The sequence below is a fragment of the Pelophylax lessonae genome, assembly GCF_965119305.1.
Source record: "Pelophylax lessonae genome assembly, chromosome: 5".
Classification (NCBI taxonomy): Eukaryota; Metazoa; Chordata; class Amphibia; order Anura; family Ranidae; genus Pelophylax; species Pelophylax lessonae.
In genome coordinates, this window is record NC_138772.1 from 286,206,457 (window position 1) to 286,223,404 (window position 16,948).

Here is a 16,948-nt window from a genome sequence, read left to right on the forward strand (position 1 = left end):
GTGGAGTCTTGGCAGACACTGTGTGACAGCTGATTAGAGGAAAGGTCCACCCCCCTCCCCTCCACATAAGCATAGGAATGAAGAAACCTGCAGAGCTGTGCTGTGAATAGACCACCTCTGCTAATCTATCTCTATACACCCACCCCGACACAAATTTCCATCTGCTTTTATCTCCTGTGTCGGAGAGCTTGTCAGAAGTTATCATGCTGATAACAGAGGATCGGAGCAGCAGAAAGACACAGGACTTAGAGCTTTGGAGAGAGATAAGTAATCTTTCATGAATGGGGTTTATATCCACTTTAAAGATAACTGTAGGCAACACTTTTTGTTGTTGTATTGAATAAAGCAGAGAATGGATTGAAACCTCTATTTTGTTTTATTTCTGTCTGTCTATCTACAACTTATCCTGGTGATAATAAAGTGACATTAAACTTTTTTTTAATTAAAATAAAAAACATGTTATAATTACCTGCTTTGTTGCAATGGTTTTGCACAGAGCAGCCCTGATCCTCCTCTTCTGGGGTCCCCCGCCGACACTCCGGGCTCCTCCTCTTTGGTGAGTGCCCCCATAGCAAGCCGCTTGCTGTGGGGGGGCACTCATGCATGCTTGCCCCTGAGCCGCCTAGTCTGCATCTATTGACACAGACTGGGCGGCTCAGCCCCGACCCCCTGCTCCCTCGTCACAGCATTTGATTGACAGCAGCAGAAGCCAATGGCTCCCGCTGCTATCAATCTGCCAAGTGGGGAGGGAGACAGCGGCGAGAGTGGCTGCTCTTGTGCTCATCGCTGGATCAGAATTGGGCTTGGGTAAGTATAAAGGGGGAGAACTGGGGGGGATCCTGCAGTACAGAAATATCCATTTGAACATACGGGCAGCAGATACCTAGGTTATAGCTTTTTCCTATCAAAGGAAACAAATTAAAAGAGTGATAATTCCCTTTGAAGATTTTGTTCACTTCCTGTCCCAGTTTACATATACAGTATCTCACAAAAGTGAGTACACCCCCTCACATTTTTGTAAATATTTTATTATATATTTTTATGTGACAACACATGAAGAAATGACACTTTGCTACAATGTAAAGTAGTGGGTGTACAGCTTGTATAACAGTGTAAATTTGCTGTCCCCTTAAAATAACTCAACACACAGTCATTAATGTTTAAACCACTGGCAACAAAAGTGAGTACACCCCTAAGTGAAAATGTCCAAATTGTGCCCAATTAGCCATTTCGCCTCCCCTTGTCATGTGACTCGTTAGTGTTACAAGGTCTCAGGTGTGGATGGGGAGCAGGTGTGTTACATTTGGTTTTATCGCTCGTACTCTCTCATACTGGTCACTGGAAGTTCAACATTGCACATTATGGCAAAGAACTCTCTGAGGATCTGAAAAAAATAATTATTGCTCTACATAAGGATGGTCTAGGCTATAAAAAGATTGCCAAGACCCTGAAACTGAGCTGCAGCATGGTGGCCAAGACCATACAGTGGTTCAACAAGAGAAGTTCCAATCAGAACAGGCCTCACCATGGGCGACCATAGAAGTTGAGTGTACGTGCTCAACGTCCTATCCAGAGGTTCTCTTTGGGAAATAGACGTATGATTGCTGCCAGCATTGCTGCAGAGGTTGAAGGGGTGGGTGGCCAACCTGTCAGTGCTCAGACTATACGCTGCACACTGCATCAAATTTGTCTGCATGGCTGTCGTCCCAGAAGGAAGCCCCTTCTAAAGATGATGCACAAGAAACTCCTTAAACAGTTTTATGAAGACAAGCAGACTAAGGACATGGATTACTAGAACCATGTCCTGTGGTCTGGTGAGACCAAGATAAACCTATTTGGTTCAGATGGTGTCAAGCGTGTGTGGCAGCAACCAGGTGAGGTGTACAAAGACAACTGTATCCTGCCTACAGTCAAGCATGGTGGTGGGAGTGTCATGGTCTGGGGCTGCACGAGTGCTGCCGGCACTGGGGAGCTGCAGTTCATTGAGGGAACCATGAATGCCAACATGTACTGTGACATACTGAAGCAGAGCATGATCCCCTCCTTTCGGAGACTGGGCCGCAGGACAGTATTCCAACATGATAACGACCACTGCCTTGCTAAAGAAGCTGAGGGTAAAGGTGAGGGACTGGCCAAGCAAGTTTCCAGACCTAAACCCTATTGAGCATCATTGGAGCATCTTCAAACAGGGGAGCGCAAGGTCTCTAACATCCACCAGCTCCGTGATGTCATCATGGAGGAGTAGAAGTGGACTCCAGTGGCAACCGTTGAAGCTCTGGTGAACTCTATGTCCAAGAGGGTTAAGGCAGTGCTGGAAAATAATGGTGGGCACACAAAATATTGACACTTTGGGCCCAATTTGGACATTTTTACTTAGGTGTGTACTCACTATTGTTGCAAGTGGTTTAGACATTAATGGCTGTGCGTTATTTTGAGGAGACAGCAAATTTACACTGTTATACAAGCTGTGCACTCACTACTTTAGATTGTAGCAAAGTATCATTTCAGTGTTGTCACATGAAAAGATATAAAATATTTACAAAAAATGTGAGGGTGTACTCACTTTTGTTTAATACTGTACATATACATTAATCTGAAAATCTTAAAAATGGTTGTCTATTCTACCTAGATCTTCAAATTTGTTTTTAAAACTCATCTTCTCTTACAAAGTGCATCTTGATACCATTCTTTATTTTCTGATCATTTCTGTCCCCTTGCATGCATACAACAATCCTCAAAGAGTATTCCGTTCTAGTATACATCTGGCTGACTGATGAGCTCACACCTATCTGTCCCATTTACATCCCACAGTTCCACTGACCTACATAAATACTGATTGCGGAGTTATCTTCTTTGATACATAGTTACATAGTTACATAGTTTGTGAGGTTGAAAAAAAGATATCAGTCCTTCCAGTTCAACCCATGATGTGTGTGTGTGTTTGATGTTAACCGTACATTGTATACCCCTGTATGTTGTGGTCTTTAAGGTGCCCATCTAATAGTTTTTTTAAACTATCGATGCTCCCTGCTGATACTACTGCTTGTGGAAGAGAATTCCACATCCTTACCGCTCTGACTCTAAAGAACCCCTTACGTATTTTAAGGTTAAACTGTTTTTCCTCTAGTTTTAGTGAGTGGTCACATGTCTTATTGTATTCCCTTTCTCTGAAAAGTTTGTTCCTTATGCTCGGATCACCAGTACAATATTTGTACATTGATATCATATCCCCCCTCAATCGTCTCTTCTCCAGAGAGAATAAGTTCAATGCTTGTAGTTTTTCCTCATAGCTGATGTCCTCCATTCCCCTAATTATTTTTGTTGCCCTTCTCTGGACTCTCTCCAGTTCCAGCACATGCTTCCTGAGGACCGGTGCCCAGAACTGGACGGAATACTTCAGAAGTGGCCGGACCAGTGGGAGAATAATCTCTTTATTTCTGGAGTGAATCCCCTTTTTTATACAGGCCAATATTTTGTTGGCTTTGCTTGCAGCGGCTTGGCATTGCATGCCACTACCAAGCCTGTTGTCCACTAGTACCCCCAGGTCCTTTTCCATCCTAGACTCACCCAGAGGTTCCCCCCCTAGTGAGTAGCTTGCTTTCGTGTTTATGACGCCCAAGTGCATTACTTTACATTTTTCAACATTAAACCTCATCTGTCATGTAGTTGCCCACCCCATGATTTTATTCTGGTCTGCTTGTAAGGTTTCCACATCCTGCATAGAAGATATTGGCAAGCTTAGTTTAGTATCATCCTCAAATACTGAGATTGTGCTAGATATCCCCTCCTCTAGATCGTTTATGAATAAATTAAACAGGATTGGCCCCAGGACAGAACTTTGGGGGACCCCACTTTCCACACCCGCCCAATCCGAGCACTCCCCATTAATCACCACCCTCTGGACTCTCCCCTGGAGCCAGTTATCTATCCAGGTACTCCCCCCTATGGTCCATACCTACGTACCTTAGTTTATACAGTAAGCGTTTGTGGGGGACTGTGTCAAATACCTTTGCAAAGTCCAGGCTAACCTTTATCTAGGTGGCAGCTCACTTCATCGTAGAAGGTTAATAGATTGGTCTGGCAAGAACGATTTTTCATGAATCCATGCTGATTACTACTAATATGACCATTTTCATTACTAAAGTCTTGTATGTAGTCTCTTAACATCCCCTCCAAAATCTTGCAGACTACTGACGTTAGGCTGACCGGCCTATAGTTACCCGGGATATATCTCGGCCCTTTTCTTAATATTGGTACCACATTGGCTTTTTTCCAATCAGCTGACACCACACACGCCTAGTAATACCCATGGACACTGATAGTGTCGATGCCAACCCACCTGCCCACCACCAGAGAAGAGCAGGGAGTATTTTTAAATCTTAACCCAGTCCAGGACCCTGTACCCGCAGAGTGAAAAATTTCGAGCAATTCTCCCCATAGTTGGAAGTTCTCAGTTATTGGTGTATATTTTTTGCCTCACAAAAACAGACAAGTGGTTATTTTAAATATAAAAAAACCCATAGTTTTACACATGTTTAATGCCATGATTTCTTAATATATTGATTTAATAATAGTATTTTGTTTATCTTCCCCCTAATGACCAGGCCGCGATTTGCGATTTGGCACTGCGTTATTTAATTGACAATTGCGCGGTCGTGCGACGCTGTAGCTAAATAAAATTAATGTCCTTTTTTTTCCACAAATAGAGCTTTCTTTTGGTGGTATTTGATCACTGGTGCGATTTTTATTTTTTGCGCTATAAACAAAAAATAGCGACAATTCTAAAAAAACATATATATATTTTTCACTTTTTGCTATATTCTGTAAAATCCCCGCACCTCAGCTGACAAACAAAAAAAAACATGTAAATTTTATTGTCTGTAATGCCATTGCACATATTGCCTAAATATAAAAACATTAAGTCCCCGTTCACACTGGGGTGACCTGAGAGGCGACCTGGTCGCCTCACAGGTCGCCGTAGGTCGCCTTCCATAGAGAAGCTGCGGACCCGTTCTAATAGGAGCGACACAAGTCGCTCCGACTTAGAAAAAGGGTCCGGAGCTTCTTTGGGGCGACCCGGAGCGACCGTCATAGACTTCAATGTTATGAAGTCCGTGCCGGCCGCTCCGATGTGGCGGCGCGCTGCTCGCACCGCGACCTCGGAGGTCGCCCCGGGAAGTCGGATCGCCCCAGTGTGAACGGGGCCTAACAGTTCTGTGTTAATAATGAAAACAGGTATCAAGTAATATTTTTATAAATAAAACCAAGTTTCCTAAACAAACAAAAATATTGCTTTCTGACCACTGTTAATTTTGACATCAAATTTCAGTTTAATTTTAGTCATAGTCTTTTGACTAAAATGCCATTTTAGTTTTAGTCATATTTTAGTCATTGGAATTGAAACAGAATTGTATCTTTGTTTAGTTTTCGTCACTGAAAACATGCAGCAATTAACACTGCTTCCTGGCCCAGTGACAACATTGTCACCCAGACAGGAAATGTGAGAAAAACTCCAATAGAGATGCAGACAGCTCTAGCCCTACCATACGCTCTACTCAAAAAAATAAAAAAAGACTGCTTTTACTGCTGTCTATATACATCATTAAGAAATTTCCTTTCATTTCCAGTTCTAGTAAAATGTTGTCCCTGGGGGACCATAAAGAGTAGTAAAGGTTCTAATCTATCCTTACGCTATCAAAAAACTGAAAAAAATACACGTTAAGGTTTACCTAATAGAATAACTATTATTGTCAGTAAGTGGCTGGCACTTTTTAGCACTGCTATCATGCCTTTGATTCCTAGCAGGGACCATATCTAAGGGCTCTTACATGCTCTCCCTGTGTGATCCCAGGCTTCCGGGGCTCTGATTTTCTCCCACTACCCAAAATGAAATTGCTGAGAACAGCTGTGTTGGTTAGCTGCCTTCCTGGGTATGGTTTGTCCTAAGATAACACTGATATCCTTCAGTGAAATGCTATCCTTAAATTAAACACAAATTTAATGTGTAAAATTAGTGCTGCTATTCCAATGAATGCTTGATACATTTAAACAGTTAGTGCCCCCTTGTGGTCATTAAATATCTTACAACTTTTTGGTCACATATACTTTTATTTCATTTAGAAATCACATTTTTTACTGTAAGCACAATGCGGGGATTACAATGTTTTTTTTTACTCTGACTATGGTTTGATTACTCTGTGTGCATGCATATTTCTTACACATATATACTCAAGGGAAGTAATTACCAGACTTGTGACCGATTTTTTGATCTTTTAAACTTAGGAACAAAATTGTTATATATTGCAGCCTACCAGTCCTTAGATGTGGTAGCTGAATTTGTTTTCTTGTTTTTGGCTTGTTTTCCCTTTGCTTTCTTTTCTTTCTTGTGGTATCACAGATGGCCCGTAATCTAGGTTCTGAAGCATGTGCTCATGCAGAGCAAGGCTGGAAGAACACATGAGTATTGGCTATGCTTGTTTTATTTTGCTGACTGCATCACTGTCCGGTGGTGTAGATCATTGTACATATGTGTAGGTAGAGAACCAGATTAGCTAAGTCTGTAAGCTTGCTAGCTGGCCCCTATATCTCAAATGGTGCTGCAGGGATTCCTTACTCTGGTGTACAAAAATGACAAATGCAGTGTGCATGTAAAATGCATGTTCATTCCAGTCTCTGGCTCAAGAAGACATCCCCTATTAGAAGAATGCTTCAATCTATACTGGTGCATCTACACATTCATGAAGAAAAAAAGACATCAGTTGCGCAAAAGAGAAAAAAAAAAGTCCAGGTATAGAAGAATTACTTGTAGGATGGCTGAAGCTCTTTCACTCTTCCAGCAGGGTATTAGATGAACTCTGTGCACTACAACAAATGAAAATGCAGAAGGCACCACCATTTAAATTTATACACTTAGATGGTGGAGTCCTCTGCTTTTTCGTTTATCTACACATTCCAGCTGATCACTGTTATTTTCCCCAGGATAGGCCTTTATCAGGAATGCTAAGTGTTCCCCTCCATCTTCTACAGGAGTTCCTCTCAGAGGGAATATCAGCAACATCAATTGAAGCATCAAATAAAATATTGCAAAGTATCTGGCTACAGTCTTATTCCTTTGTGTTTTCTCTCCTTAAGATATGCTGCCTTTAGAAAAAATGTCAGGCAGCATTTCCTGGTCAAAAAGAAGCAGCAAAATAGCTCATAGCTGGGACACTTGGTAAAGTATATTTAAAAAAATGTTGTGCTCAGATGAAAGCTTTAAGCAGTCTCATGAGAGCAAAAATATAGGAGATGCCATTGCTTGTTTTTAAGCATGCATTATCATCATCCTGATCCTGGCTGCATCTCTTTAAGTCACTGACCACAATTGAGAGAGGCATGCAGGAGGGAAGGTTGGACTTACCTGGGTGAATGCTCAGGAGGCTGCATCTATAAATATTAGGTAAAAGAATAAGGGCCAGTTCACACCACATGTAGTCCAGTGCATTTTTTTTCCTGCAGCAAAACCACATGGAAAGTACGTTATATGGTTTCCAGTAGTTCACACCAGTGCTTGCAGTTCCAGTGCATTCTAGTTCCAGAAAAAAAAAGTAGAACATGCTGCATTTTTTCTGCACTAAATTGTACTTGAACGCTGTAAAACGCATCAAAATTGCACTGGAACGCACCAGAATGCACCTAAATGCACCAAAAAGGCATTGGAAAACACACATGTCCTGATGTGTGTTCCAGAAAAAAGAGGGGGAAAAATGCACCAAAATGCATCAAAAAGGCACTGGAATGCATCAAAACGTGCATGCAGAAAAGCATCTGGAATTCATCCGGACTGCGTTTCTATGGTGTGAACTGGCCCTAAATAAGTGACTATAATTTTTGAGTGTAATATTTTTTTGGGGGCATGATAAACATAACATCTTTATTAATAAGGACAATTCGTAACAGATAATTGTGTGCCAGTACTTTTTTATGCTTTCAAACTAAAGCTGCACACTATTCATTTTGGTTGACCCCTTTGTTCTACAACTCCCCAGAGTATGTTAAAGATTTAGTGATCTCTGTGGAATCTGCAAGACCAGTTCCTTTATGAACATTACAAACCTCCATATTTTGTGCTTTTTCAAACTATATTTGGTCATCGTCGTCGTTTGCAGTTTGCCTATCCTGACATTGCAGTGGTTAAAAAAGCATTGTTTTCTCTTCTAATTTCCCTTCTGGCGCCAAGCTGCAAGACACTGAGCTTTTAGTAAGAGATTATTTATTACCACAATATTGCACTGCGTGATTGGCTAAAGCTGTCCAAACCAGTTTCTAGTAACAGATTGCTTTTTTATTTGGCCAATTACTCAGTCCCTTCTTCTCAAAGCTGACCTTTCTTTATTAATTCCTTATGAGACTCCTTAACAATGGCGCAGTCTTGATATCAAACATAAAGCAACCACTAAGGATGAAAAAAAAAAAAAAAGGAAAAAAAAAATCATTTAAATGATCTGTCAGCGATCATTTGACAGTAAATGTATTTACAAGAAATTCCTCAAGAGTGCCAGTGTTACATATTCCCTTACAGCTAGAGTCATTTAATCTCTAGTGCATGAGATATGAGTTTACAAGTAGTTTGGAATGTATGTATATTCACAGATCTCTGTCATTTTTATATTGTATGACTGCTGTAGTCAGGACTGTTGTTTTTCATACTGCAGATTGGTTTGTTGAATTTGAGATTACAGGTGGTTCACTTTCCCCAACTAACAAAAGCCTGAAGCTATAGTTCATACAGACGTTTGTAATATACGTGCTATAAATTCTATGCATTAAACCACAGAAACTCTTTTTCCAGTAGAATGTTTATACTTTGGGGTTTTTTAAAGTGCGAGTTCATCCAAAACAGTTTGTTTTTGGTTTATCATGGGGAAAGATTAGAGCCTTGATTTGCTTTTTTGATCACCTGTGTCCCCATTGAGATTACCTTTTACTTCCTGTCTTGATGCCACACAAGTAGAAGGCCTTATTGATGGAAGAAGAGATGTGGTATTTTTTGTAGAATTATAGATTCTGGAAAATGTTTTTTACTCTCTCTATGCTAGGCAAATATATAACATAACAGGTGTACATTACTTTATAAAACTTTTGGCAAGCATTCTATTTTATATTTGGGTTTAAAATGTAATTTTAGTTGCATACTGCAACCAATAACATCCCTCTTTCAGTCAAATCAGGCTATAGTGTATTTCAGCACATTGCTTTTTTTAGGTAATGTAGATATATGGGCAGCTCAGAGTCAGTCCACTCCCCAGTGCTCTGAACCAAGTGGCTCTGTGGGCTGAACAGGCCTGCCTTCTTCCTGCTAGACCTTCCAGTTTTTCTGTATTAGGGAAAAACTGTATAGTCAAGCAGCAGAATGAATGTCATATAGCACTGTGCTAAAACAAAGACAAACAGAGGTGCCTCTAAGTGTAGAGGTTTAATGAATACAATTAGGCACTCATGTTAGTAAGCATAAATTCATGCCCATAAAACAAGGTTTCAGTGTGGAGAAGTGTACATCATCCGGTCATGGACAACCTGTTGCATAAAGTCTACACTAAGCCCCGGTTCACACTACTGCGTGTGCGGGGTTCGCATATCATGTCAGAGCGCACTGCTCCGACATGACATGCGATCAGCTGTGCGGTGCGAGTTTAGCCATACAGTTTGTATGGCTAAATTCGCATCGCACCCGCAGCAAACACGCACAGGAGGCATTTTTGCTGCCGCATCAGGATCGGATCGCACAGCGGTTCACACTTGTGCGATCCGATCCTGTGCGAACTGCACGATCGCACTGCGATATGCGATCAAACTGGGGGTGTCGTTAAGATTACATTGACACCCCCAGCGGATCGCATATGGCAGTGTGAACTGCCGGGGGTGCGTGTGCGATGCGGGAACAGGCTGCGAATTTGCAGCCTTCCCGCATCGCATCAGTGTGAACCGAGCCTTAGAGGCGCCTCTGTTTGTCTTTGTTTTAGCCCTGTGGAACCCTTGGCTTTTGGTTTCTGGATGGCTGCCCTACATGGTGGACTTTTTCTCCCCCTGTGGCCATTAATGACTTTTAACTCTATGGACTTTTGGTTCGATATGTGATCAAGCGCCTGTTAACATTGTATATAGCACTGTGCCACTGGGGTGTATTTACTAAAACTGGAGAGTGCAAAATCTTTGCATTGTATGGCTTTGGATGGTAGCCAATCAGCTTCTAACGTCAGCTTGTTCTATCAAAGTGATTGTAAAGTCTCTTTTAAAAAAAAAAAAAAAAACATGTTATACTTACCTCCTCTGTGTAGTGGTTTTGCACAGGGCAGCTTGGATCCTCCTCTTCTCTGGTCCCTCGTTGCTGTTCCTGGCTCCTCACTCCTATTGAGTGCTCCCACAGCAAGCAGCTTGCTATGGGAGCACCCAAGCCACGCTGCAGCTCCGTTTATCCATTCAGACACAGAGCTGCCGTTCGGCCTCGCCCCCTCTCTCTCCTACTTGGCTCACTGACTTTGATTGACAGCCGCAGAAGCCAATGGCGCTACGGCTCTATCTCAACCATTTAGGAGGGAGAGGCCGAGGGACTGGTGGACATTGCTGGACAGAGAGGGGGCATAGGAAAGTATTAGGGGTGCCGGTAAGGCTGCTACACACAGAAGGTTTTTTTTTATCTTAATCCATAGAATGCATTAAGATAAAAATATTTTATCTTAATCCATAGAATGCATTAAGATAAAAATATTTCCTGCCTTTACAATGCCTTTCAGCTTTGACAATAAAATCTAAAGCTGATTGGTTTCTTTGCAGAGCTGCACCAGATTTTGTACTCTCCAGTTTTAGTAAATCAACCCCACTAAGAGTCCTTGATGGACTTTTGCCAACTGTGCAATGTGATGTTACACCATACAAAAAGGTAACGTCATAGAAAAATGGTATCATGGCACTTTAAAAGTATTATGCTGTCATTAAGATTGGCTATAGTTCCGCGCTATGGTGTGGGCAAGAAGGCTGCTGCCTACCTCACATATTCCACAAAGTGGGGTATGGAAATGAATAAGAGAAAAAGGTATAGGTGGCGCTGCCTATGTAAAAGTTGCACTTTGTCACTTTATCTTTTGTATAAGGACTTATGAATTATTTTAAGTATTAAATTGTTTTATGGACTTTTTTTGATCATTACACTTTTGTGCACATTTTTGCACAGAGAAGCACTTTCCTTTTGCATTGTATTTTTATGACAGAATGTGTATAGTAATTTAGAAGTGTGGAACACTATTATATCATTTTATTATTTCCTTATGTTTGCACTTTACTATTGGTTTAATATGGGGTTTGTGCGATAGGTTTATATACATATAGGTTTTTCAGTTTATCACTTCCAAAATAATTTTTTCACTTGTTTTTGTTTTATTCTTGAGGATTGCACATATTACATAGGCAGCGCAAACTATAACTCTTTCTCTTATTCATTATGCTGTCATTGTTACTGTAAACCTAGCTTTCATTATGCCATATTTATTGATCTTTATCACCATAACCGTTATTGTTTTCTATGACTCACAGCTGCACTCTGTACATTTTTACAATGTGGATTACATTTGAACATTTGTACGGGTCATACTTTGTATCTTTCAAAACTTTAATAGAGACCTATTGAAAGTGAAAGTTTAATGCTGTCACCAGGGGTGTGAACATATAAAAAAAAAAAAAAACTTGTCCAAGGGACTTAACCTCCCTGGCGGTATGATTCTTTTGGATTTTAGGTGCTGAAAGCGGTACCATTATTTTAGGTCCTGAAAGCATGTAATTCTTGTGAATGAGCAGCCCAAACCAACTGTATACATTTATTATACATATTATATATATATATATATATGTATGTATACATATATGTATGTATACATATATTATGTATACATATATTATATATATATATATATATATATATATATATATATATATATATATATATATATATATAATGTATACAGTTGGTTTGGGCTGCTCATTCACAAGAATTACGTGTATATATATATATATATATATATGTATATATATATGTATATGTATATGTATATGTATATGTATATGTATATGTATATATATGTATATGTATGAGTATATATGTATATGTATGTGTATATATGTATATGTATATATATATGTGTATATATATATATATATATATATATATATGTATATGTGTATATACATACTGTATATATATATATATATATATATATATATATATATGTATATATATATATATGTATATATATATGTATATATATATATATATATATATATATATATATACATATATTTACATAAAAAGTACAGTAAAACTGCAGGAAAGGGCACTGGGGGGTAATGTAATGTGATTTTATTTTATTTTGAACGATATCAGTGTGTTTGGTGCATTTTACATTCGAATTTGCCGCCGGTTCCACCCCCCAGCGGACGTCACGTCGCCGGAGACGGAAGCCGGGGCTCGCAGACGATCGGGAGAGAGCTCCGCCGCCGCACACCGCTCGCAGTCTTCGCTGGATCCCGGAGAAAAGGTAAGTAAAACCTCCTCCAGCATCCAGCGATCTTCTTAGCGCTACCCTGAGTGTGACTCGGGGTTACCGCTTTTGGCACTAAAATCTTACCCCGAGTCACACTCGGGAATACCGCTAGGAAGGTTAATCGATGTCCCAATTTGCTTGTCCTAATACAAAAAAAATATTTCCCTGGATGGAAAATATAAAGGGTTGATGTTTTTTTACTAGGCAGAGGTGTTTTTAGGAATGTCTGAGGCTTTTAAAATGGAAAGGAGCTTTATGAAGATTAAAACTTTTAATGTTTTTTATTTTTTGCTAGAAAATTGGTTAGAACCCTCAAACATTGTATATTTTTTTAAAGCAGAAGACCTAGAGAATAAAGTGGTGGTTGTTACAGTTTTTTATGTCACATGGTATTTGCACAGAAGTTTTTCAAATGTTTTTTTTTTTTAAATACACTAGTTAATCTGATGCAAAAAAACGAAATACGTAACCCATTTTTTGGAACGATGATATTAGGCAGAGTAAATAGATACCAAACATGTCACACTTTAAAATTTGTGCAGCTGCGACAATTGATATACATTTTATTATCCATAGGCGAAGCTTTTAAAGCCTTTACAGGTTACCACTTTAGATATACACAGGAGGTCTGGTGCTAGAATTACTGCCCATGATCTGGCGTTGGTGGTGATACCTCACATGTGTGGGACAATCGATATTTGTGGGCGTGTGTGACCGACGTGTGCATTCACCTTTGCACACGATCACGGGGGAACAGTAGTGATTTAAAACATTTTTTTTACTATTTTTTTTTATTTTTTACATTGTCGCTTTAATTTTTATTTTTTTTTATTACCGGTACTTTTCTTGTTGCTACAAGGAATGTAAACATCCCTTGTGACAGTAATAGGCAGTAACAGGTACTCTTTATGTAGAGATCTGTGATCAATAATAAACCAGATCCCTCCTCTGCCCTTAAAAGCATTTGATCATACCAAGATTAATGTGATAAAATGCTTTCCATTTTTAAAAATGGTGCCAGGGAAACCGAAAGTGATGTATACTCATTGCTTCATGTTTTCTATATCATAGAGGCTGACAGAGTGGTTCCGGTCTTTGTCCACTTCTATGATTATCCAGCAGAAGTGCCAGCTAGTCGATCGGGTGTCCCAGTGGGACAGGACAGCCGTGAAAGGTGGGGTGGGGGTGTCCCTTCACGCTGCTGGTAAAAGCGATCCAGCGGCAAGTTAGCTGCTTAGCTTGCTATTTCAAGAGATCTCGATTGTTGGCTCTAAACCCTACTGCTTGCCCACAGCAGGGATAAATGTAAAAATAAACGTCTTGCCTGGTGCCCTGTGTCACATATGAAAGTATATCTAATACTAATACTAACTATTAAAATGAATAGTGACATCATGTACATAACTTAAAGTGTATCTCTAGATAAACCTTTTTATTTCAGTTTTGAATAGAGTAGGTAAGGGGTGGAATACCTGCAGGCTTTCTTTTGCTGTCTGTGTAAGACTGAGGAGATTTCCCTTAAAATTTATATAAGCACAAAATCTGTTCTTCTTCTTTTTGACATGTCCACCGTAAACGGTTTTCTTTCTCGTGCATTTAGTAAAAAACTATTGCAAAGTTTCCTGGAGATCCTGCCAAGTAAGATAAGTTCCTGTTTTAGGTTGACAAAGCTAAGCCACTGTGATTATGACAGGTAATGTTAGCCGGCCATTATCACTTCTTTAGTTAACATTTGGACTGCTCATCAGGACTAGCAGATTGGTAGTCCAGCGGCCAACTGTAAGACCTTGCACATCAGTCTGATAATTGCAAGACAGTGGCTTAGCGCTGTCAGCCTTAAAGCGGTAGTAAACCCCTGTTGTTGGGGAAAAAAAACTTACCTTAGAACAAAGCCCTCTAGTGCTGCACTGTCACTGCTGAGGGGGCTGACGTCTTCTCCCTGTCTTCCTTCTGGGTTCGGGGCCTTCGACTACATAACTGGCCAGGGGAGCAATGACGTCACTCGCTCAGGATCCGCCATTTACAGCACTGTCTCCGAAGGTCCGGCATACAGTGCCAGTTACGTCACCGACTGCATGCACTCTGAATATCTCCTAAACTGTGCAGATTTAAGAGATATTCACAGTACCTACAGGTAAACCCTTGTTATAGGCTTACCTGTAGCTATAAGTGGTGTAATAGAGTTTATTACCACTTTTATACAGGAAGTGCTGTTACTGGCAGGATATTCAGGTTAAAAACTTTGCAATAAATTCACAAAAAAGTTTGCTTAAGGAAACTGTGTACAGTGAGACATAATTCCAAACACACCAAAAATTGATTTAAGGTTTATATATACTTCATTTTCCAGAGACTCAAAAGAAAGTCAGAGGAAATCCCTCCAAAGTCAGAAATCTGCTCTTTCAAGTGTTCCCATTAGGTGATTACTTTACTCTTCTTTTAATAACAGGGTTGATTTTATAAAACTGGAGAGTGTACAGCTCTGCATAGAAACCAATCATCTTCCAGGTTTTTTTTTTGTCAAAGCTTAACTGAAGGAACTGAAGTTAGAAGCTGATTGGCTACCATGCACAGCTGCACCAGATTTTACACTCTCATGTTTTAATAAATCAATCCTACAGTGCCAATGGTAACCAGAATAAAGAGAGAGTATGACACAGACATGAAGTAAAACATGACAGGGCTTCTAATGCCCTGTACACACTATAAGAAAATTGGGCAAACATTTCCATCCAGGGAACGATCATGCAATTTTCTAAAAATTTTCAGACAAAAATTCCAAAATGTATCTCGTGTGTACTGTTTTGATATGATTTTTGTATGAGAAATATCAGATCTGAAAGACTGCACATGATCAGAAACAACAAATAATGAAAAAAAAAAATCCTTTTTCATAGGAGAATTTTCGTAAATTATGTCTATCCTCGGTTCCGACTTGCTGTGAAAAATCAAAGAAAACTAGCGAGTCGTTGGCCCAATTTTTTCATAGTGTGTACGGGGCTTAACCCTTCCATACCCTATCAAAAACAAAATTTACTTTACCAGTGTTTATGGTTAGTTACGTATCAATTTCAGTAAGAGAAGAAACCATATATAATTGCATTTACCACATGTATACTTTTCTGGTTAACATTATATATACATTTTTTTTTTTTGCAGTGGTGAAAGCGGGGCAGGCAAAACAGAGAGCACAAAACACATTCTAAAGTACTTGTCTGCAATAAGCCAGCATTCTCTAGAACTATCTTCAAAAGTAAAAACTACCAGTGTGGAACAAGCAATTTTGGAGAGCAGGTAATGTATTGCTTTATATCAGTGGTGCCTTTCAATTTCACCAGATGGAGTCCGCTTATACACTGCTTGCTGGTTTAAAAAAGATACATGAAACTGCAATTTAAAGTAGTTTTTAGCTCTTTTGTGGCACTAAGGAAATAAAAGTGCTGGATAACATTACTAAGTCTGACAGGTTCCCACCTGTTGCAGTCCCAATTGATCTATTATATTCTTTAGGTGGATGTGTTCATAAGATTCTAACATATTGTGAATAAAACAGATTTATATATTTGCTACAGTTAGGATGTTTTTTTCTATGGAAAGGTAGTTCCTTCAGGCTAGTTAACAGTTCAGTCACAGACAGAGGAGTAAATGTTTAATAACAAATTGATAAAGTCTTCTTGTCTGGATTTGGTAGTATTTTTATTTTTTATTTATTTTGCAATACATTTTTATTGAATTTTCACATAACAAACAGGGAAAGGAGCAAGTTAGTATAGGCCCTCAGCACCATTCATCAAGAGCATATAATATATAGATGATAAAGGGACCGAGATCTTGAGATTAGGTAATATTATTTAAAGAATAAGTTAACATTTAATATTCCTGATATGTATCTGGTAAACCATATACTTGTGTTAAAAAGTATCCTATTCTCTGTATGGCTTCCTATGTGTGAAATACCTGGTGTTCCTGCCAGTCCCCCTGATTTCTATAATTAAAACTCAAGCTAGGCATGATAGTGCATCCATACCATTATGGTCAGTTTTTTTGGCTGTGCAGGGGCACAGCCTGCCCATCCTCCAATGATCAATGATCAACAATGACTTGTAAAGGCATGTCCCCCTGCACAGCCATTCATTGGGAATATCAGTGTACTGCAGCTTCTCCACCCCTCTCTAAAACCGGGTATACACGGATAGTTCTCCTTAGGTCAACCAACTGGTTGAACAAAAACAACCTGATAGATCCCTGCATCCATAAAAGCAATGTGGATGCAGGGATCTCCCCCACCGCACTATTGTATTCTGCCCCGCCCACTTATTTGAATACACAGATCAGTGCTGCAGCTATGGGTTGCAAGCGCTGATCAAAAGCTTGTT

At 39.6% G+C, this 16,948-nt stretch overlaps 1 protein-coding gene across 1 annotated transcript in view; it reads left to right on the top strand.

The window, feature by feature from the left end:
• The window catches only part of MYO10 (myosin X), a 312,628-nt gene that overhangs the window by 154,818 nt on the left and 140,862 nt on the right, over positions 1-16,948 (top strand). Inside the window, exon 5 of the mRNA XM_082257742.1 lies at positions 15,732-15,866. Within this exon, the coding sequence (XP_082113868.1) occupies positions 15,732-15,866 (135 nt within the window). The remainder of the gene's footprint in view (positions 1-15,731; positions 15,867-16,948) is intronic.